The sequence below is a fragment of the Cygnus atratus genome, chromosome Z (genome assembly GCF_013377495.2).
Source record: "Cygnus atratus isolate AKBS03 ecotype Queensland, Australia chromosome Z, CAtr_DNAZoo_HiC_assembly, whole genome shotgun sequence".
NCBI lineage: Eukaryota > Metazoa > Chordata > Aves > Anseriformes > Anatidae > Cygnus > Cygnus atratus.
In genome coordinates, this window is record NC_066396.1 from 26098966 (window position 1) to 26122596 (window position 23631).

General features: G+C 40.3%; 2 protein-coding genes across 9 annotated transcripts in view; one reads left to right on the forward strand and one right to left on the reverse strand.

The window, feature by feature from the left end:
- Nucleotides 1-7180, reverse strand: part of POLK (DNA polymerase kappa) — a 35587-nt gene extending 28407 nt beyond the window's left edge. The window contains exon 1 of one of the 7 annotated variants that reach the window (XM_035553593.2): nt 6998-7180. The gene's annotated coding sequence lies outside the window, so the exon portion shown is untranslated. Of the gene's footprint in view, nt 1-6529; nt 6591-6706; nt 6974-6997 lie in introns of those variants that run through there. The other 6 variants (XM_035553597.2, XM_050716484.1, XM_035553592.2 and 3 more) reach the window with 6 other exon arrangements.
- A 96-nt stretch (nt 7181-7276) lies between these two features.
- CERT1 (ceramide transporter 1) overlaps nt 7277-23631 on the forward strand; it is an 81584-nt gene continuing 65229 nt past the window's right edge. The window contains exons 1-2 of one of the 2 annotated variants that reach the window (XM_035553590.2): nt 7277-7677; nt 11060-11194. In XM_035553590.2, the coding sequence (XP_035409483.1) occupies nt 7582-7677; nt 11060-11194 (231 nt within the window). In that variant the 5' untranslated portion in view covers nt 7277-7581. The remainder of the gene's footprint in view (nt 7678-11059; nt 11195-23631) is intronic. The other variant, XM_035553588.2, reaches the window with a different exon arrangement.

Sequence of the window (23631 nt, forward strand, 5' to 3'; positions counted from 1 at the left end):
AAATAGTTTCTTCAATTTCTGTAAAATTCAAGAAGCCTCCAGTAACATTTCATGAAAACATGACATCTCATTTGTTATGGTATAAGCCCAAAAGAAACTTCCTATTTCCTCTTAATTAAAGTGTTTTAGACATTCCTTTATTTAAGCTCTTCTATTTTTATTTTAGCAAATACAAAACAAAATTATAACAGCTACATTTGCATACAAGTGTTGAGACTGGGTGAAGAGCTAACTTCAGGAATTCTGTCACTGGATGCAGGTTGTATCAGAAGAAACTAAATACTATCTTTAATTTCAGTGACAAGGCCAAGATGTTAATAGGTGTCGTTTAAAAACTTTCAATTCTGTATCTTTATCAATGGTCTGGATGACTGGATTGAGTGCACCCTCAGTAAGTTTGTAGACGAGACCATGGCAGGCACGAGTGATGATCTGCAGGAGGGTAGGAAGGCCCTGCAGAGGGACCTGGACAGGATGGGTTGATGGGCAGAGGCCAATGGGATGAGGTTCAACATGGCTAAGTGCCGGGTCCTGCACTTTGGCCACAGCAACCCCATGCAGCACTACAGGCTTGGGGCAGAGTGGCTGGAAAGCTGTGCAGAGGAAAAGGATCTGGGGATGCTGATTGATGCTGAACATAAACATGAGCCAGCAGTGTGCCCAGGTGGCCAAGACGACAAACGGCATCCTGGTTTGGATCAGGAATAGTGTAGCCAGCAGGAGCAGGGAAGGGATAATCCCCCTGTACTCAGCTCTGATGAGGCCGCACCTCGAGTACTGCGTTCAGCTTTGGGCCCCTCACTACAAGAAGGACATCGAGGCCCTGGAGCATGTCCAGAGAAGGGCTATGAAGCTGGTGAAGGGCCTGGAACACAAGTCCTATGGGGAGCAGCTGACGGCACTGGGGTTGTTTAGTCTGGAGAAGAAGAGGCTCAGGGGAGACCTTATTGCTATCTACAGCTGCCTGAAAGGAAGGTGGGGGGAGCTGGGGGTCAGCCTCCCCTCCCAAGCAACAGGACAAGAGAAAATGTCCTCAAGTTGTGCCGGGGGGTGGGTGTTAAGTTGGAAATCAGGAAACATTTCTTCACTGAAATGGTTGTGAAGCACTGGAACAAGCTGCCCAGGGAAGTGGTTGAGTCAACATCCCTGGTTATTTTAAAAGATGTGTGGATGTGGTGCTTAGGGACGTGGTTTAGTGGTAGATTTGGCAGTGCTAGGTTAACAGTTGGACTTGGAGATCTTAGAGGTCTTTGACAACCCAAATGATTCTATAAAAAAGCACTGTAAGCACAATAAACAGTTAACCAAGTTGAACAACTTCATCCAGTTTTGACCACAAAGGATCACTTCCCAGACTTTTGGCTAAGATCAAGTGTACTGTGGCTTGCACTATGCTCAAAAATATAAATGCTTCTGAAGTTTGTACTACTCAAAAAACATCAAAGAGAAGGAAAAAATGAAAACAAAAATCTTTCTTTGAATTATCACTATATATAGTGAGATCCCTGGATCTTCACTTTTTCTTATGAAAACTTTACAAATGACCCATTATCAAATACTAGAGAAGTTCAGAGCACTCAGTGCAAGTGTGGAATAGAAAAATTTCTTCCATATTGTGCTTCAACCAATTATTAAAATAATCACATCCACACAGAATATGGTTGTAAAGAATATCATACTCCTGAAATGCTTCCTAAGTGTTCAGAAGATCCTCAGAAGTGAAACACGAGTGAAATATTTAGCTTCAGTGAAAGGGGTAATTCAGCAGCTTAAGACTCAAGAAGAAGCAATTTCAGTTCTTCCAAGAGATACACTTGTCATAAAACTTTTCTGCGTCAGTATCTCACCATAATGCACACTTGAACCAAAAATCTCATAAGCCAAGCTAAGTTACATGAATGAAAATATGCAAGCTCAATTAGCGTCCCTCTCTAGTGAGAATGCTACAAAAGTCACTAACAACAACCCTTTGCAGTCACTTTATATTTAACTGAGATGGAATTAAAGTTTACTGTTATAAGCAACTTCTTCTACTAAAAAACATAAACTAATGATATACATACCCTTAATCATCAGCAGCTACTGGTTCTAGAACTTCGATGGGAAAACTCAATCATTTATTTGCGAAAACTTTCATTTATATAAATGTAAAATATACTCAAAAATGTCATGTAGAAAGTTATATATACGCTGAATCAAAATATAAGAGATCAAGCTCTCTCTCCCTCATCCCCTCCCCCTCTTTTTCTTTTTTGATTTTTTAATACTCATGACAACTATTTTGACAAAAGACGTGGAAAACTGTTAAACTCTTCTGTAAGTGAATGGAGATACTCTTGGACAGAAACAAGGATCACTTGTACCAAAGACAATACTTCACAAGTAAGCATGAAATATGTTCTCTATCTACTTCATTATTTTGGGCCAAGCATTGAAAAATACTTAAAGAGAACAAAATTGAAAAAATGAATTCAGAACAAAGAAGCCAAGCAGACTGATTCAAGAGTAACTCTCAAACCCAATCCTTCAGACGTCTCCCTTGGACTGGAAATTATTTTTGCGGGAAACCACATCACGGGCCACCTCAGAACAAAGCTGCTGGGTGCTAATGAAACACTGCTAAAAGTAATAAACAGAATACAACAGACCTTCTCATTATGACCACAACTCACCCAAATCAACATTTCAAATGGGCACAAACTTCCTCCCCCCCAGTTTCTAGTTAAGATAGAACATGTGGCCACGCAGCAACAATTCTTATTTCACTCCCTGTACAGAAGTATCTTCATCTAGGCTGTGCATGTAACTGCCTGAAGTACCATCATTAAAGAAGTAAACCCCAGCTACGTCAACTGGGTATAGGAACTAACGCAACAGAGCCAGGCCATGTGAACAATGGGTTTCCCACAAATGCTTTGCTTTATTTCTTGAATTTCTAAGACAAGAACAACTACATATTCAAACTAGCAAAGCTCAACCCCACTAGAATATTTTTAACATCTCCAATACTTAAAAGGTTACACTACAAACTCCAGTAGTGCATTTGATTTCATTCTGCTTGACTTAGCCATCACTTGAGTGATTTAAGAATTTTATCCTGACGAGGAATGTTACATTATATCATTTCCAGCAGAAAAGTCTTTATGGCACCTGTCTTTACTAAGTATTCATTCAGCAAGGAAACATTTTAGCCAGGGGCAAACTCCATAACTCTTAATTCCTTGTAAAAACACGTTTCCCAACCAATAATTTAAGTATGAGTTGCTGTTACAGTCTTTGCTTCTCAGCAGGAGAAACCACCAACAGACACGTGCAAGCAAGCACATCAGTCTGTCCTTCTGAACTACCAGATCAATTCTTTTCAGCCACAAGTGGGCTGGTATTTACTAGAGCCCTAGATACTCAACAGCCCCCAGAAGAAGACTGGTGTCAGTTTTAATCCTGTAGGGATTAAAAAAATAGAGCTGCCAGGAAGAACTGTGCAACAGTGTTATTAGCAGGTAAACATACACAGTGTTAACCACCCAGGTTCTCTACTAGCAACATTCAAAACTGCTACTGTCTCACTGCTTTCTCTGAATAGATCATAAAATGTTATTAGTTCTCTAGAACAGAGAATCGCCTAAGAAACATCTAAGTACTATTTACAATTGTAATCAGCTGAGTTATGTGATAAATTAATCATGCTAAGCATAACACTCGGGCCAGGATTCACAGAACTTAAAATTCTAAGTGCTTACCCAAGCTGACACAGCCCACTGGGACTATTTTTCAAGTATCGGCTGACCTAACACATTTTATGAAAACTTAGATCCAAGTACCTAGGAAATAGCTTTCAAAAAAGAGCCCTAGAATTATGTCTTTCCTGAAATAATTGGCTTGCAAATTACAGACAACCCAAGCCTTTTAAAAATAAATTCACACTGCAAAATAAACAGAAAGAGACTGCTTCTGACAATGCCCAAAATAAAGATGTCAAAATATGTATTTTATGCCATTCATTAAACTATTTGAATAATTCTTCACAACCAGTTAAGTTAAACAAGTGGACTATCTATCCCCTATTAATTTCCTGCAGGCAAGATGTGGTACAGTTTTGCTGCAAATCCTGCTTTCAGCTCCTCTATAGCTATGTTCTGAAAACCTCATGGTTTTAAGTCCATGTTTATTCCAAGTTTATTCCAAGGGCAAAACACTGCTGTGAATATCTTCTCCTGTCTCTATTCAACAGTTCACAAGATCTTCTAAACTGAAAAAGACTAATCACAAGTTTTTAACCAAGGTTTCCTTGTATTTCTAGATTACTGGAAACAAATGCTTTATTTTTTTAAGCCAGAAAGAAAATAATGAAGGAACTGAACTATTATGAACATTCATCAGTAAGAAATATATCAGAAGTGGTGTAGTTACCTGCAATCACATTATTACAGAGATGTGCTTATTGCTTATATATTCATAATTAGCAGTAATCTTCTGTTTAAATGTTTTATTTAAAAGGAAAAATTCTAACACAGAGATTACAATTATTTTAGGAAAAAGAAAGACTGAATCATTTATATCTGGGAGCCTATACTGCTAGGCAATATGCTCTTCTACAAACAAAACTCCTTCAAAAATCTTTTAAGAAAAATAGTCCTAAATTTAAGAACAAGTTTTAACTACCAGCATGAACATACTAGAAAATACACTAATGATGAAAGTGTTTTAATAACATACAGTGAACACACTACAGCTGAAGGTACAATAACACTGGAAATAAAAGATATAAAAAGCAAGAAAAAAATCAGATATTTATAAAGTTACTAATTTAATGATGTTTACGAGTAATATCTTTAGAAGTAAAACTCCAATAATGCATTTTTGTATTACACTTAGTACATCAGCAATACAGAACAATAGCAACTGTTCCAGTATTCTAAGAAATGCGATGATTACTTCCAATTATAACAATGATTTGTAAACTGCTCACAATCTAATACATCGGGAATAAAGACTGAATACAAGAAAGGGCTTGCAATGGAAGAATGAATACAGCAATGAAGCACAAAATAAAGGCTCGGTGGAAAAGGCACAGGAGGAGGTATAGCAGAGTGTGTAGTCAACATCAGTGCATCAGTTTGATCACCTTCTTTTACTGTGGCTTTGGTTTGCATCGCAGTTTGGCCTCAGAGCATGCAAATCAGATTCTTCTCAAACTTAACTGGAAGACTGTAATTCCAGAGCATACCTGATGCATTCCAATTGCTAATGGAGGTTCCCAACATGGGACCAGACTAGAGTTAGTCTGAAGAAAAACCTCTAAAAATATAAACAGGATGAACTTAAGGTCTTCAGCACCAAATCTTTCCTTTGCACATCTACTCCCACTGCACCACAGTACTTGCTCATGTAGACATGACCCGATCTCGCTAAAAGCAGTAGGCAACTAATCATATATGAAAGGGATGGTCAGAACATTAGAAAGAAGACGTAATTTATCTCAGGTTAGCCACAATTTCAATACACCTGTTTAAAGAACATCAGGTGGTGGCATTATGGGAAAAAAAAAAGACAACGACAAGTTAGGAAGATGTGGCAGATATAAAAACAAACGAGAACAAAAAGAGAATCTGCAACTATGGTGATAATCCTAGACAGAAAATGCGAGGGTGCGTGGCTACCTGAGTACACATCACTGCCATTGCCAAAAGGCTTGTTCAGACATGTCTCTTCATTCCCTACTCTCAATGAGAACAGATAATGAAATAAATTCAGAATGTAATGAGGAAAAAACAACTACCTTTAAAAGTGATGCCACTTAACTTCATCAATATACCCCTGAGAAGAACTATAAATTTTTCTTATACGTTTCAATACATATAAAACTCAGCCATCCTGCTTGCTTAACACTTGGAGTATACTGCAGCAGATGCTAAGGACAAATATCTTCATTTCTTTCCAAACAGCTAGTGAAGCAAAGAACAAAATTTCTCAACAACTTTATATGTTAGAAAGTTGTCATAAATAGTATCCACAATAGCCTGGTAAGAAATATTTCTGTGCATTCCAGTAATTACACAAGTATTAAAATGTCTGTGACTGTCCTCTATTTCTAATTGTTTAGGATAATTATGTTGCTTTACCACGCGCTTTCAGTGCTGCAGATGTACATTCATTGCGAATATCTTTATGCCAAAGACTGAGGCAGTGAAAGTTATTTAAATTTTAGCTGTCCCTTATATAGAGAATGCATTTAAACAGACATCTTGATGGTAAGAGCTCTTTCAACAGATAATCCTCAGTGGAAACTTTCAAGCAGCATAACATGGAAAAATTACACCATGATTTGTCACAGGTAGTTAAGAGAAAAATTGACAGCGTCATTCTTTTGATGCTGTAGTTTTGAACCAAACTATTTAAGCTTTAAAAAAAAAAAAAAGTAATAAGCAAAAAGATGAGCCAGCACAAATATGAAGTTCCTCCTACGTCCCTATATCTGTTCATAGACTGTTAAGCGATAAACTCGCTTTCTTTCCAGAAGTATTACTACCTCCATAAATACCGGCAAAGTTGTACATCTCGGGTGGAGCTCTGACGAAGAAATAACATCGAACTGACAAAAAACAAACAAACAAAAAAAAACAACCAACCAACCAACCAACCAAACAGGTATTATTTCATTCCCTTTTCTATAGAAACAGCAGTCAGACACACGAGACGCTGCTACCTCACGGCTCAGGCGGGCTTCTGGCCGCCGCTCGGCTGACACCGGGCCTCCCAGCAGGGCGCTGGCACCGGCACCAGGCGGGCAGCCCCCGCACGCCGCTGCCGCCGGGCCAGAGCCGGGACGCGGCGCGGCGGAGCCCCGTTACCTGCTGCGGGCCATGCCGTGCTGTGCCACCTCGCCCCCCCCCCCGCCCTGTCCTCTCAGCGGGCAGCGCCTCCCGCCCCTTCCTGCGGCCCCGCGGCCGCCATCTTTGTCACGGGAAAGGCTGGCGGCTCGCCCGCCGGCACCCACCGTTCTTGGGGCGGGGAGGGAGCCTCGGCGCCTCTGCCAGTCCTCACGCTAGGGAGCGGGCAGGGTCCCCATTAGGCGCTTCCCCTGACTAACGAGGGAGCCCTGCGCTACCCGACCCCGACAAGCGAAAAGCGACGAGGCCAAGATGGCGGCAGGCGGGAGGGAGGGAAGGGAGGAGGGGGGGACAGACTCCGCGGGGGAGGGGGGTAACTACAACTCCCGGCAGGCCGCGCGCGGGGCTGGGAGGGAGGGAGAGGGGAGGGGCTGGCGAGGAGCGGCAGCGCGCACCCGCCTCCCTAAGATGGCGGCGGCGGCGGCGGCGGCAGCGCTCTGGGTGGAGTGAGCGGCGGGCGGGCGCGCGCTCGCCCCGCCTCCGTTCGCCACCTCTATGTTGTGGCTCCTGCCGCGGGCCGGGGCCGCGGAGCTGCGCTGAGGGTTGGTGGTGAGGGGTGTGGGGGGGGGGGGGGGGTGAAGAGCCCGAAGCCTCCGCGTCTCGTCCGTTGGGGCTGGAGGACGCCGAGGCTGCGGTGGGCGGGGGCCACTCGGCTGTTCCCTGCTCGGCGGTGGTTGCGGCTCGGGTCTCCATGTCGGACAACCAGAGCTGGAATTCCTCCGGCTCCGAGGAGGACCCCGAGACCGAGCTCGGGCTGCCTGTTGAGCTCTGCGGGGTGCTCAGCAAGGTGAGGCGTTCCCCCGGCTTCCCCGCCCCGACGGCGGCAGAGCCCGGCAGCTCGCGGGCAGGAGGAGGAGGAGGAGGAGGAGGAGGGCGACGAGCACCGGGACGAGGCTTCAACCGCCGGCCGCGGGGCCTGGCGGCGGCTCGGGAGCCCCCGTGGGAGGCGCTGGCGCGGCCTCGGCCCCGGCCGGGCGGGTGGGGAAGGCGGCCGAGCCGCCCCCCTTCCTCCTCGGAGCGAGTTTCGCCTCCCCCCCCGGGTGTCACCTCCTGGCCGGGGCTCCCCGCTGCCTTCCCCGCAGCCCCTGAGGGCAGCGGCGCAACCTTCAGCCCAAGTGTCAGAATGGCGCAGTGAAATGCCCCTGCAGCCAGAGATACGGGAGGTGGGGAGGAGAGGAAGGAAAATGGCACTAGGGCTCGTTTCCCTTTTTAAGTATAAGCGCAGCTATTTATTTTTTTTTTTGTCCTTTTATCGCTGAAAATGAGATGACTTGCAAGTATGCGTTGGGTGGTACTGGGAAATTTTATTTGGGGGACAATTTTAAAGTTGCGCGTGGAATTAATAAGATTGAAAGCAAAAATTTTTTTGCCTTTTTTTCTTTTTTCAGAAAGTACCCTCATAATAACAATTAAATACCTTTAGAATTAAACCGCTACGTTTTGAATTTCTTTCCTGTCCTGTGTGATGAGGGCAGGCACCAGCCTGTGCAGAACGCGCAGGTCATGGGATTCTGGGATCATAAACCAGCCCTGGGTGATGAGGAAATGGTCGTAACAAGGCCAGTTCTCCGCTTTTTGTGGGAGACTCGGTGAAATCCTTCCAGTCTGGAAATGTTCCTAAACCCAGAGATGGGAGGAATGGCTAGGAGAAAGGAAAGGCCGTGGCTCTCATCTGTGAGATCTCATCATCTCTAGTGGATGGGGAGGGAGAAGATGAGGCAGACTTGAGGTGTTAACCCAGATAAAATGCGATGTTTTGGTTTAGTAGTGTAGGTTTTTTTCTTTACGAAGCTTTCCTTTGATTAGATGATTCTCACCATTGGAAACTTTAATGTTTGTGGGATGTAGTTAATTTTGATTTTGGCAAATTAATTGCTTTATTGAGTTTGGTTGCAGTCCTTTACTGGAGTAACAGGTGAAGCCATGGCCTCTTTGTAAATTTGTAATGTACATATATGCAAGCTTTATGTGTTTCTAGTTGATTATGTGGAGAGTAGCTGAGTAGCCTTTACTGTGAGAACGCAGGATGTAATCTCGTCATACAGTCATGTGTGTCATGCATTCAAGAGTGGTGAAACCTGTTGCAGTGAATATTGAGGGATAATTTTACCTTTTGTTGATGCCTTAGTAATACCTGAGATGAACTAATTAAAATGAAATGGTACCATTTCAAACTTACTACTAAGCATATGTTTGTTTTTAAAAACTTACTGTCTATAATTACATTGTAAATCAATGAAAGTATGCAGCAGCTCTCTGTATGCTTAGTAGTGTTTCAGCTGTTCTGCCCTTGGTAAAGAGAGAAGGCTTTGAAGGACAGGGAATAATTTGGTAAGAGAAGCTTATTGTAAGTAAGTTTTACCAGTCTCTTTAAATGTTTAAGAACTCTAGTTTTTTTTTCCATTGTATTTCCTGCTTACAATTTTAAGGTGGATCCAAAGAACTTTGACGTGGAAATGTCTTGATGCACAAGAATCCACATGCTTTAACCAGTGGTCTTTTGTTTGCCAAAACCTTTTTTTCTACCAAGTATACTTCAAGGAGTCTTTTCATTCGTGTGACATTTCAGTTGCAACAGCAAATGATTGCAGCAGCAAATGCAACACTGACTGCTATATTTACCTCACTTAACTGTGTCAAAGAAGGAAAGGTCCTTTCCTCCCTGTCCCTTGCTCTTTTGCCCAAGATGACTTTGGACTCTGTATTTTACGTCTGGTAGGAGTAGGGAATATAAGAGAGCAGAAGAGAGGAAGTCAGCAAGTGCTAATATACCTCCAGTGATGGCTGGTGCTGCCTGTTCCTGTACTAAGCTCAGCTGAGGCATTCTTTGAGAGATACTGAACTCAGCAATATGATATATTAGGAGATTGTAAAAGGCTTTATCTTTGGCGAGCAAATGTAGGTCTTAACTGTGCTTGAAAATGGTTAGGAATTTCTCAGGTGAAGGAGTTTGTTTCTCCTTCTTAGCACTTAGCGGTCCTCTTATTTATTAGAGTTAACATGCAGTTATGGGACATGCGTTAACTAACATATATAGTATAATGTAGAAACTAGCCCATTTAATCCACTTGCTCCCCCTCCCTGTTAATATATTACAAAATGGTGTGTAGTGGTTAGAATTAAAGGTAAAAAAGATGTTTTAAAGTTGCTTCTCAGAGTTCTTATCAAAGAACGGTTGTCGTGAATATGTTGAAATGCTTGCATGATAAAATTATTCTCAATGCTTTTGTTTTCCTGTTTGCATTATTACCTAATTTGTTATTTTTTGCCCTGTGATTGAAGACCAGAGTTACAGAACAGTTGTGATACTCTCAGTGCTGTATGCTTCTACAGGGTGCAGTTTGGAAGTTCTGTTGGGAAGCAGTAGCAAATATAATGTACTAATAATCAGGACTTTATTAGTCACTTGTAAGTAGATCTTCATATGATGAGTCCAGAACTTGTTCCTGGAATATAAATTTCATTGCATATATGAATGTCTAGCCCCTAGAAAAATCTTAGTATCAGGATGATTGGATGTCTGCTGACAAGCAATTATCTTCCTAATGTTTAAGGAATGGTTATGGAGTTAAAACCTAAAGCAATATCTGCAGGCAGGATTGAATTGATAAAGAACTGATTACTCTAGACACTATAATAGTTATACACTATACTGGTGGGATAATGGTACATATGCGTTTACATGAAAATAATTAGAAACTTCATAAGAATCAGTTTGGTAGAAATTACATTGTATATAAAAGAATTCTTTCCATGTTCTACTTAAGTTTCTTTTCGTCTAATTCAAATTTTAAATCAGATGGCTAAATTGAGCTTAGTGGTTAATGTTTGGTTTTCCCCCTCCCCCCTTCCACAATGTGCTATCAGTGTGTTTGATACCTTTATTTAAGTGGCCTTGGCAACAGTGTTGCAACCAAGACACCTGTTATCTTACTGTTCTTTTGAAACAACTGTTTTTTAGCACCTTACTTCAGTGGTTTGCAAAAGAGATTTTTAAGAGCCCTGAGCAGAAGAAGAATGTTCTCAATTGGGAAGAACTTTATTTAAAAAAAAAAAATACCTTTTGCAAACTTTTTCTTCCTGGTACTTAAAAGCCTAAAATATCAACAAAATTCTTTTATTGTTATTCTTCTATTAGCAGATCTTTTATTTATTTATTTATTTTACAGTGGACCAACTATATTCATGGGTGGCAAGATCGATGGGTAGTTCTGAAAAGCAACACACTCAGTTATTACAAGTCTGAAGATGAAACAGAATATGGCTGCAGAGGCTCTATCTGTCTGAGCAAGGCTGTGATTACAGTAAGTACTATTCCAATATTGCCATCTTTTCATGTTTTAGGGGTGTGTCCTGGTTTCAGCTAGGATAGAGTTAATTTTCCTCCTAATAGCTGGTAGGGTGCTGTGTTTTGGATTAGGATAAGAAGAGTGTTGATAACACCCTGATGTTTTAATTGTTGCAGGGCAGTGCTTACACTAAGCCAAGGACTTTTCAGCTTCTCGCTCTGTCCTGCCAGCGGGCAGGCTGGGGGTGCAGCAGGAGCTGGGAGGGGACAGACCCAGGACAGCTGACCCCAACTGGCCAAAGGGGTATTCCATACCACAGTGGGGTCATGCTAAATAATATATAGGGGTGGCTAGCTGGGGTGGGGGGGCCGGCTGCTCGGGGATTGGAGGGGCATCGGTCAGCAGGTGGTGAGCAATTGCATTGTGCATCACTTGTTTTGTACACATTATTATTAGTAGTACTATTATCATTATTTTCCTGTCCTAATAAACTGTCTCTATCTCAACACACAGGCTTCACTTTTCCGTTTCTCTCCCCCATCCCAGAGAGGGAGGGGGGAGGGTGAGCGAACGGCTGTGTGGTGCTTAGCTGCCGACCGGGTTAAACCACAACAGGGTGTTACTGTGGTTGTAGGCTAATGTTTAGCAAAAGCAAGTATGAGTACAGCAAATAATTCTATTAGGTCATTTAACATTAAGTTAGTGATATCAGTGCAACACTGTGGAGCAGGGCGGAGAGTTCCTAATAAGAAAACAGGCTGTTTTCACTGCAGATTGCAGTACGCAGCTTTTCATCTATTACACTCAAGGTTTCTATGCACAGGGCTACAATTTCTCTGTGGAAGAGGCACTGTTTTCCAAGGAGTCGGTCTATGACACAGGAACAACTTACCAAAGGAGGTCGCATCCATCACAAAAGCCTTACACTTTGCGTTGGAAAGAGAGTAGTATTTCTTTGACTTCTGACTTTCTGAACCTGAATAACGTTTCCTAAAGAAAATGTTCTACCACTTCTTCCTCTGAACAAAGAAGTGTGATATTTGTTGCTGTTTCTGCCTAATGCTTGGAGATACAGTATTATGCTGATAACAGAGAACATACAAATGAAATCTCAAAATGATGAAGTGGCCTTAGAAGATAAAGAAAAAAAATCTGCTTTTTGCAGCTTTCAGAATTATATATATTAATTTCAATTAATCCTTGCTAAAAATCATGCTGTTGATTTTCTGTTACTCTTAAAAGGTCCAGGTATATAACAGAAAACACGCACACCCAGCTCTCTCAACCCTTCTTCATATGAGAGGTTTCCGTCTGATCTTTGTGGCCCTCCTCTGGACTTCTACTTTCTTCTATGTAGCACATAAGCATAGGAGAGCAATAGTATTTAACCTTATTCTACCAAACGTGTTTTCAAGATGAATTGAGGTTGACAATGGAGGTGTTTTCTTAATCTTCAGTTTACAAATAGTTTTATAATTTCAGAAAAGATTGGCTTGAAAAAACACATGGATAGATTGATTACATGAACAGTGCATTTTTGGAAGAAGATTTTTTTGCAAAGCAGATTTTTATATTTAGATATATGACGGGTGTTGTAGTCACCTAAAAAGTAGAAGAGATTACCTGAGTTTTTTTAAAGATCTTTCTTAAACTGCTTAAACTTCTAAATTTGCTCAAGATTTGACTTATTCAGGAATGTTCAATGCATAACAGCAGTCTGTACACATACTTGTTTTTAATATACTTGTGGCAGTCTAGTAGTACCAGCCTCTGATCAGGAGCTCCATAAAAGTCTTGTGTTCACTTGCGAGAGGCTTAATATATCTGCCAGGCAGAAATAGGAAAGTGGTGGCAAAGAGTTGGACCAACAGAGGTCTAGAAGAATGTTTTAGAACATATCTCAGCAGCTTGAATTCCAGTTCTGGTGGTGGAGTGAGAGATTATAGCAACGCTGACATTGCTGCTGGAATGTTTCTGTATATTCCACTTTGTGAAGGGAAGTTCAGGAACATCTTGTGTTCTGACTAGGAAGTGTGTAACACTGAAACTCTTACAGATAGATGGCTTTTTTCCTGTCTTCTGTCTGACATTTCTTGGAGTTGAATCACTGTGTTTTTTCAGTTATTGAGCTTCTTGAGTATATAGAAAAAAATGATGTTGGGGAAAGAACAAAACGTGGGTACAGTTCTAAAAGTTAATGTGATATTTTAGTTCAGTTTTCATTAAGGATCATGTATTTTGAGGGGTATTTGACACTTAAGTTTCATTGTGGTTTGTGGTTTGAAATGGCATCTCTGAAACTTGGTAAACTTCTGTTAATTACTTGTAGCTGCAGTTAGTGATTACTGCTTAAGTACTAGAGGTTCAGAAATACTAGTAGATCACTTCTTGCCTCTCGGGGATGTAGAAATTTACTTCTGAAATTGTCATAAAACACTTTTTTTTTTTTTGAAGCTCTTCATCTGGGCCAAAGTTTCGGAATGAATGCTTCTGGTTTAATAAGTGTTTGGTAGCAAAGATAGTAGGTTTTTTTTTCTAATCAGCTTTTAATAGTGGAAAAAGAATTATGCTCAAAGATAAATGTTTAGAATATTCTTCCTGTGGTATATAGTTAATCTTTACTCCTATGTCCGTATAATATCTTAACACTGTAAGATCGTTAGAATGCATTTAATGCCTGAATATTTTTTTTCTACAGTCTCTAACTATGCTGTAAATTTAGTTTTTGTTGATCTTGCTGATCCAGAGTCAGGCACAATAACTGTCTCCCTCCTAACCTGGTGTATTACAAGAAGCTTTTCTTTAGTGTAAAGCCAGACAGGGTGGTATTGTATGGTGTTGATGTCTAAAATATTTCCTTGTAGGAAAGGAGGCTTGGATTCTTACAAAGCTTTCTTTTAGGTGTTCATATTAGGTGTGCACATATTTGGTTTCAGCTGGGGACATAATGATTTTTGATAAGTACTTATTGCTGCTAGTAGCATATAATGTACGCATTTTTGTTGATGTATAAGCATAAACAGAAAGCTGCTGTCACTGAGTAGTCTTGCTGTATTTTCAGCAATTAAGATTACCATAATGATTAGTCATAGTATTAATTATGAGACATTAAATTTATATTCAGAAAGCCACAGTCCCTTCTTGTCTTCTTTTTTCATTCCTATCACATTGGGCAGAGATGCAGAGATTGATAGATAATTCTACAGGGATGTTTTATAAGATGATACTTGTTTCTTTCCTCTTTATTTAATGAGAGGAATACTTGTTAAATCAGCTCACTGAAATAGCTTCTTCAAGTATTTTAAGTGTAGAATTATGTCACCCTTCCAGAACTGATATGTTTCTGTGGCAGTGGTCTCCAATTCGATGGAAACATGGGATTTAATTGGGCTACTGGCAATATTAACTGCTGAAACTTAGAGTTGACTCCTCAGAAATAGGAGACCAAAGGACAAGTATTCAAAGTACACTCACTGGATCACATTAAGTAAAGAACTGTCAAGAATTAGCCATGTACATGAAGTTATAAGAGAGGAAAGTGAAAGTCAATAGCTGATGCTGATTTGTTTTCAGTCAGATAATGAAAAACATTGAAGGTATTCAGCTGATTTATAACAGAGCAGAGGCTTGAGCTCAAGAGTTCTGTTATGTGGTTAAGGCTTGAGAAATCCTGAGTAGTATAAAAAGTTGATATACATGCAGACTTAAATTTTGTTCTATTACTCTATCCTGGACATCCTAAAGGGATGAACAATTGGCTGATGGATCAGGATTAAGGAGTTACAGTAAATGCAGTTACATCAAGCTGGCTGTCAGTCACTATGGGGTTCCACAGGGCTCTATTTTAGGGCCAGTTCTCTTCAGTGTTTTCATAAGTGACTTGGATGCAGGACTTGAAGGTATACTGAGTAAGTTTGCAGATGACATTAAATTGGGAGGAGCTGTTGACTCCTTCAGGGGTCGAGAGGCCTTGCAGATGGATCTTGACAGGTTAGAGGGCTGGGCAGTCAACAACTGCATGAAATTTTACAAGTGCATGTGCCAGATTCTGTACATGGGATGGGGCAGCCCTGGCTATATGCCCAGACTGGGGGACAAGAGGCTGGAGAGCAGCCTAAAAGAAAGAGATCTGGGGTTCTGGTCGAGAGCAAGCTGAACACGAGCCAGCAGTGTGCCCTGGCAGCCAGGAGGGGCAACCCTACCCTGGGGTGCATCAGGCCCAGCACTGCCAGCTGGTCGGGGGAAGGGATTGTCCTGCTCTGCTCTGTGCTGGTGAGGCCTCACCTCAGTACCGTGTGCAGTTTTGGGCACCACAGTATAAAAAGGACATATAACTATTAGAGAGCATCCAAAAGAGGGCAACAAAGATGGTGAAGGGTCTAGAGGGCAAGATGTATGAGGAGTGGCTGAGGTCCCTTGATTTGCTCAGCCCAGAGCAGAGCAGGCTGAGGGGAGGCCTCATGGCGGCCTGCAGCTCCCTCACGAGGGGAGCGGAGGGGCAGGCGCTGAGCTCTGCTCTCTGGGGACAGCGACAGGACCCAAGGGAACGGCATGGAGCTGGGAGAGGGGAGGGTCAGGCTGGGTGTTAGGGAAAGGTTCTTCACTGAGAGGGTGGTCGGGCACTGGGGCAGGCTCCCCAGGGCAGTGGTCACAGTACCAAAGCTGCCAGAGTTCCAGAAGTGTTTGAACAACATTCTCAGACATATGGTTTTATTTTTGGGTGGTCTTGTTTAGAGCTAGCAACTGGAATTGATCCTTGTGTGTCCCTTGCAACACGGGATATTCTGTGATTCTAAAATACTGCTGCAGTTGATTGTCAGGTGGTATTTATTAAAGATATCCTTCATTACCATAAAACCTTATAGTTCTTTCATTCCTAAAGTCAAACTTTCAATGAAGACTTCTGTGCAGATGGTCAGGAGTGGGTGTTGATGGCATGCCTGTAGAGGTGGATCTGTGGGATTCGGCTTTGGAGTTGGAAAGGGCCAGGGTCTGTCACTGAAAACACACAAATGCTTTGTAAGGTTGGAAATCCAACTTCCAGTAAAATTGGCCTTTCACATTGTAGTATTTTTCCCTTGATTACTGTTTATCCTGATGGTGCCATCACTGCTTTTGAATAGAGGTATTTATACCAACTCATGCAGTGATGACATGATGTATCAAGAAGTAACCTAGTATGTCTAGAATAGCTTAAGGTGAAAGAGACCTCTGGAGGTCATCTGCTGTACCTGCCCAGCTCCAGACAGTTTCACAGAAAAGCCAGCACTAATTTAATCCTGGTGGTAATATATATTTTATATATTTTCAAACCTGTTTGCAAATTCTTAATATTAATGTATAACTCACGAGTTCTACAGTTTTCTCAAACGACTTCAATGGTCCTTTGGGAGAAATGTATAGAGATCTGTATGGTGAATCTTGAAAAACTCTTAAATGTCATGTTTGACTGCTTTTAAAAATGCTTAATCTTGTGTGCACTTTTTTTCCTCTCTAGAGGTAACTATCCATGCATGAAATGTTCAAAAACTTACTTTCCACTGTAAGTTTGAGCTCTTCTTCAGACAGGACTCATACCTGCCATGTTGTTCTAATCCAGTGGTTAGTCTTCAATTTATTTTACTTTCTGCGTTACTGACGTGGAAAAACATTTTGATTTCTAATTTGGTAGCTTAAACAAGATGTAGTAACTGTGATGCAATGTTTGTTTTTTTGTTATAATGAGATGATATACACTCATGTCAAAATCTTAATGGAAATATGCTATTGGCTATTTGACTTTAAGAGCATTTTGTTCTGTTGCAAAGAGACATTTAGGTAGTTCTGTAGCAAATGCCTCAACAAGGATTGACAAATGAATGCAGTGTGAATAGTGAAGGTATTTTCAGTGAACTAGTTTGTTTTTCCAGAAACAATGATTAGGAGAAACTGTTGCTTAGTGAAGGCAAGTAATTGTTTTACATTAATATACAAATTGCAAGTCATTCCTCTTCTGAATGGACTTCTAAAAGAGTAGATTTTTTTTGACTTCTCTTGCTTGTGGATATCTGCAGCTAGGGGCAGACAAGAAGATAGAAACTGAAGTCTACCTGAAAGACAGCATATTTGGTTGGCACAAATTTGGTTGCCAATTCAACTTGTGAATAGTCTTAGCTCTTATTTCCTGAATAACAATAAATTGCTATTGTAAAGAACTTAGTAAATATTCATGTTATAAAGGAGAGGCGAAATAAACATGTTTTAGTTACAGTTTAGTTACATCAGAGCTAAACTGACAGCTTCCAATTTTAAGCTTCTTTCCTGACACATATTCTGAAGAAAGTGAGATTGTTCTTTCCAGTAATCAGCCTCTAATAATAAATAAAATCCCTGCCTTTTAAAAAGAGATTGTAAGCTGAATAGTCACCCTTTGATTATCATTTTATTTGGTTTAAGTATAGTATAATGTTGGCCACCACTAATAATTGGACACTTGTGAGCGGAAGCACAGATAGTTTTAAAAATAGATTGACAAATTTACAGAGTATGCTTCAAACATTTATCTTAAACAGAGAAGCTTTCTGTGGGAGCTTTTAAACAAATTTTAAACTACAAATACTTAATATTTAAAATAGATTTTTTTACTTGAAGGAAATGTCAGTGCAAAGCAAATAGTATTGCTTAAAGTACTTTTACATGAAGAATCATATATTGCAAAGTACTGTCAAAAGGCTACCGTGACATTAACAGTACATTGGTGTTTCTTTTAAATTGTATAAAACATGAAATGTAACAGTGTTTTGGAAGCTGTTGGAATGGTAGCATATGGAAGTGGATCCACTTAAAGGAAAAATGCAGGTAAACTTTAGATTTTTCTAGCTACTGCTCTGAACTTTGATCCTGCCAACAGAGCTGCATATGATAAAAGAAGAATAATGTAATTATGGCTTTTATGTGCTGATAGGTTTCAGTCAGCTGCTAATGAAGTTGTATGTAAAATGATAGATTTCAGTTGGTGAAAGCTTTTGTAAAAAAAGCTAATATATAAATTGGTGCCCTAGGCAGAAATACCGTAGCGGTAAATTTGTAATAATTGCTAATTGCATAAAAATACATTAATTTGTTTCCAGCTGTCTGAGGTTGGAAAACAGTCCGTTTTAGTATGAAGTGATGTGCATTTAATTAATTCATTTTCTGTAACTTGATAAAGTGCTTCCTCAGCCATAATCCTTGCTAAAAAGATGACCCAAGTAAACTAAGGCATAGAGTAAGGCATAGAGTATAAGCTGTAACTAGGTAGGGGGTTATTTAAGACACAAGGCAATTAGTACTTTTAGACTTTGGTTTGTACTTTAAATAATCAAATTGTTACTTCTGGTTTGGTGGAAGATCTCAAGTTGCTGGTAGAGAAGTGTTGATGGAGATTCCATGCAGCATGTCCAGAAAGCCCTACAGAGCCACATGCAGTCAGGAATACATACTCATGTTTGAAAGGCCTGACGCAACTGTATTTTGGAGAGGAAAATGCCAAAGAGCAGTAGAAGAGTAACGGAGAGAAAGGTTGATGCCTAGGAGATGATGATACTGGGTGTTGGTGCAGCAGGCAGATGTTTCTTGGGGCATGGGATTCTCCCAAGCAGTTATTTTTAGCATTTCCATTCTCTGTATGAACATGTATATGAATCTGACAGTCTTTGAATCTGAACCAGCAATGGATAGGTTGATGTTCAAAGTGAAAATGTCAGAATGTTGCCGTATGTTTATGAAAGTGCAACCAATTCTTGGCAATCAAAAAGCAATTATTTGGGTGTTGTGGGTAAAAAAAAAATAAAAAATAAAAAAATAGAAGGCTTCTTCTGTAGTATGTATTGAAGGAATTAAGTCAGAAGTGGAAAAATAAGTATCCAATTCAGTTTAAATGAAGCTGTTTATGTTATGATGAAGAATTCCATAATGAATGAGGGGTTGGGGTCTCTAATGTGTAGTAAATAGCCAAATATTTCAGGATTGCCCAACGTTGCTGAGTAATTCTTCTTTAGTACTTAAATGTAATCATGTTACCACACACTTGAAACTGGGGCTGTAATCCAACAGTACTTCTGTCAACTTTTTATTGTCAATTAGAATATTGTTCCTCCCTTGAGTTTTTTCTTTATTAAGAGAATTAAGTTTTAAGTGTTCATGATTTGACGTGTAATTCAGGATCATAATTCCTGCCCATGGGTTATATCTGAGCATTTTCATGCTGTTGAACTTTTCTTGCAGGTGCTGTACCATTAAACAATTCTATTGCTTGCATTTGGTATTATTGGTACAGTTTTATTTTTCAGAATTTTTTCCTTATTGTTTCAAATCCATACTCTTGCTCAATATGAATCTTTGTCTTCATAAGATTGATTTATAGTTAATTTAGTTAGTGGATACAGTTGGTTCATGTGTCACCTCCCCTCCAGGGGCTTAGGGTTGCTCAACTGTCCTGCTATGCAACCTGCTGTTGATTATCTGTCTTGTGACAGCCATTAATAGCATTTTTAACATCTCTGCTGCGGATTTGTGCAATCCTCACTTTCTGATACACATTCCTGGAATGCCATGTAAAAGGGTCAGAATACTCACTTAGTCTATCAATGTGCTGCTGCACAATGTTTTGCTGCCTCTTAAAGTTGCTAACTCATTAGCTTTTTGCCTCTGTTCATACACACAAAATAATTCTTCACAGATGACTTAATTAGTGTTGGTTCTGCTTCTTCAAGTTCGTCTTTTTGCCGCCTCTTTTAGACAAACTTCAGTAACTGCTTTTACTGTTACTCACAAATTCTAATCAATGTGGTTTAGATCAAATCTGTCAGGCTTCAGCCACTCCTTAGTCTGTTCGGCATGTTTTTCCTCTCATTTAAGTCCATCACTCCCCAGTTACGAGGAGTGGTTGAACAGAATTTGCCACCCCAAGTCTCAAAGCACTTAAGAACCCAGGTTGTTTTGTGACTTGTCTAATATATACTTAAAGCTTTATTTTGAGTTGCAGGAGAAAAAATGATTAAAAACGAAAAAAACGAAATGCATGTGCATATGTGGATAGGTACATTAATTCCTTGATACACATACACAATTGCATTCAAGATAACTGAGATGGAAGAGTTTAGGCTGACAAATCAGGTCAGTTTTAAACTTCAGAACAAAAACTTGTAGGCTGATGTTCATTAGCAACATGCTCTGTGCTTATAATTCTTACACATTAATTATCACTATACATTAGTTATTACATACTAACCATTATCATTATGTATTCAGAGTAGTCAGTTTTTAATAATTATATCCTAGATTACTTGTAAGTATGCAGTACCATGAAGCCAATGACATGTAACTAGTCTGACATCTTTGTTCTTAAAGGTTGGACTAGATATCTTAGAGGTCTTTTCCAACCTAAATGATTCTATGATTCTTGATGGTCCTCGTGGTTGAGATCAAGGTGACCCCATGGGAGAGTTCCTTAATAAAGAGGAGAGGGACTGGGGTGGGGTGTGACAGGGAGGACAGACACTGAATAGAAGTAGGCATCTTCAACCACCTCCTAGTTTGGGATCTCTTTATAAAATCATTGACTTTCTAGATGATTCCTGTTCCAGGGGTTGCAGCATGTGACTTTCCCATGCTGCAGAAGGTGACTCCCTGTTGCTCATCAGTTCTGGTGTTCACCCCACACCCCCGTATAGCTGCTGCTACTTAGAGCAAAAGCAGTCTTCCCAGTCCTGGAGGATGCACTTTCTCTCTGACAGTAATTGACCATTAATGAGTTGTGTATGGTTCATGCAGCCACTGCTTTTAGTATGTACTCCTGTTTTCAAAGCCTTTGTTATCTAGTTTTCAAACTGTACAGTCCTAATAAGAGACACCTGGTACCAAGCCCTAGTTCACAGAATGAGTTTGCATGAGTTGATGATAAGCCTAGCAGATCAGGACTGGAGCCTTGCATAACGCCTGTGGCCTATTGCTAATAATGGTAATAGTGCGTTTATAGAAAAGTATATATGGTTGTATTGAATTGTATTGAATTTCTTATGTTTGGATTCAAAATAAGCTAAATCTTAAAGTCTGCGTAGTGTGCTGCTTTCACGGGTACGGCAGGCCTCTGCTTAAGCTGCAACCCCCGCAGCTTTCATAGGATGGGAAGACTCCATTCCCATCACCAGCAATCTGAGTCCAAGATGCTGTACTCTCTGGCACAACAGTACTGCTGCAAGCATGGCTTTTCTGTTAAGGTAGAGCATTCTGTGTGGGTGTTACCCCGTAGTTTTCTTGTGAAATCCATACTGGACTTTTGCTGTTGCCAGTGTCTGCATTGTTTTAGGATCACACATTGCACATTGTAATATATAATATGAGGTAGCAAAAAGATAGTTAATTAATACAAAATCAGGGATTTAGGGGTGGAGCAGTATATGTGATTCCCGTTCCTATATTTGATTGTCCCACTGAAAAAAGCAATATGCATAGTTTCTGCGTTATTTGATTGTTAATATAAAGTGGCCTTGTTTCCTGCTTAAGTAATAATTCCTTAGCTTCTTGCTGTATATGAGATTCCTAATGAGTTTAACTCAGTGATTCTAAGTTGAGTTTTTTTTCAGGTAATAGAATTCTGATGTTTTTCCATGGCTGATGCACGATGTCTGTGGATATTGCAAATATTTTATGCCTAATAGGTACGTTAGAAGCATCACAGGCTGCATCCTATCTGCAGGGGACTAGGTTCTCTGGTCTAATTCCTATTACAGGTCATTGTTTTTTCCATAGGCAGTTGGGAATAGCATGCATCAGTAATGTTTGCGTATAAACCAACACAGTGTGATTTGATGCTACATAGTAATTGCATGTCACTACCAGGAAAATACTGGGTAAAATACTAACCAAATGGGTGCTGTAAGACTATAGGATAGTTGTTCATACAACCTACTAAAAATTACTTTTAATACGACTTTTAATAAGATTACTCTTTTATCTGAACCCTTATGCCGGGTGTGCAGAAAACCAGATTAACCAGGTTCTTTCCTGAGAACTGTAGGCTTGAAATTCAAAATGTGGTTTAACTACTAAGGTAACACGTACACGATATACTTGTTCCAGACTTGAAAAGGTGATTTTCAGATGAGAGGGCTTCTTTGCAATGGATTAAACCAAGCTGACATTACAGTTTTTATAGCGTGCTAACAAGCAAATACTAAATTACGTTTAGTATTCTTGTACTTTTGTGGGTGCAGCAGGCCTCTGCTTTGCTTTGGAAAGGCAAAATAATTATTTTTAAAAGTGTTTATTACATATTTGAAAGGCAGTTATCCTAACCTATGATCTTAAATGCAGTATTTGGGAAGTAGCAAAGAATGTAAAAACATTTAATAGGCTGTTATATTTCTAAACCTGTTTCCTTGCTAAGATTTTTTCTGTGTGCAAATGTGCCACTATGAGAAAGCTCTGTCTGCCAAAACAGTAAAAGAATGTCGTCGTAGGCTGCAAAACATGGGACAGCTAATAGTTTGTTCATTACTACATTAAAAAGATAAAATGTCTCACTTCTGTCTTCAGATATTGTGTAAAAATACCGCTAATTTAACTAAAAAGTGGGTTTGTTTAAGAAAAGTGCTTTTTGTTTAAGTGCTTTTTGTCTAAGAAAAACAGCAAGTAAAGATGACACATTCTAGTTGACTTTTTTTTTTCTGTGAAGCCTTGCCTGTATTTTGGAATTCAGAGAATGAAACTAGCGTTTTGTATTGTATTGTGAATTGTCTGTCCCTAATTCAGTGGGTTTCAGGGATTTACATGGATTTTGGTTTAGGAAAAAAGTTTCACAATGAAATGAATTGGTACTTGCCACAGCTCTTGGGTTTTAAGTACATTTTGAATAAAATGTATGATGAACAGTGACTTGTAACACTTTCTCTAAGTTAATTCCATCCTGAGAATTGCATCTAGGATATCTAATGATTTTTTTTAAATCTTGCAAAATTAATGACTTTTAGTAATTTTTATGTTTGTTATTACTAAGCCAAATACCTTCAAAAATACCTGCTAAATACAAAAGGATTCTGGTACAACTTTATAATGGTATTGTGGGTGTGTGGCAGTGTTTGGTAGTGGTAAGGGTGTATTGGGCTTATGTGACAAGCTTTTGGCTGTGGAAGTGCTGCAGGGTGGTCTCTATGAGCAGAGCCCAGCAGCTGCCCCATGTCAGATCAGAGCCAGCTCCAAATGGCTCCAAAAGGGACCCGCTGCTGGCCAGAGCTGAGCCAAGGCGCAGCGCTGGTTGGACTTCTGGGAAAGTAAGAAGAAAAAAGGTGTGCAACAGCAGCTGGGAGAGAGGGGTGAGAAGCAGCCCTGCAGCCCCCAGGTGAGTGCAGCAGGAGGGCAGGAGGTGCTCCAGGCAGGCAGCAGCAGTTCCCCTGCGGCCTGTGGAGAGGCCCCTGGTGGAGCAGGCTGTCCCC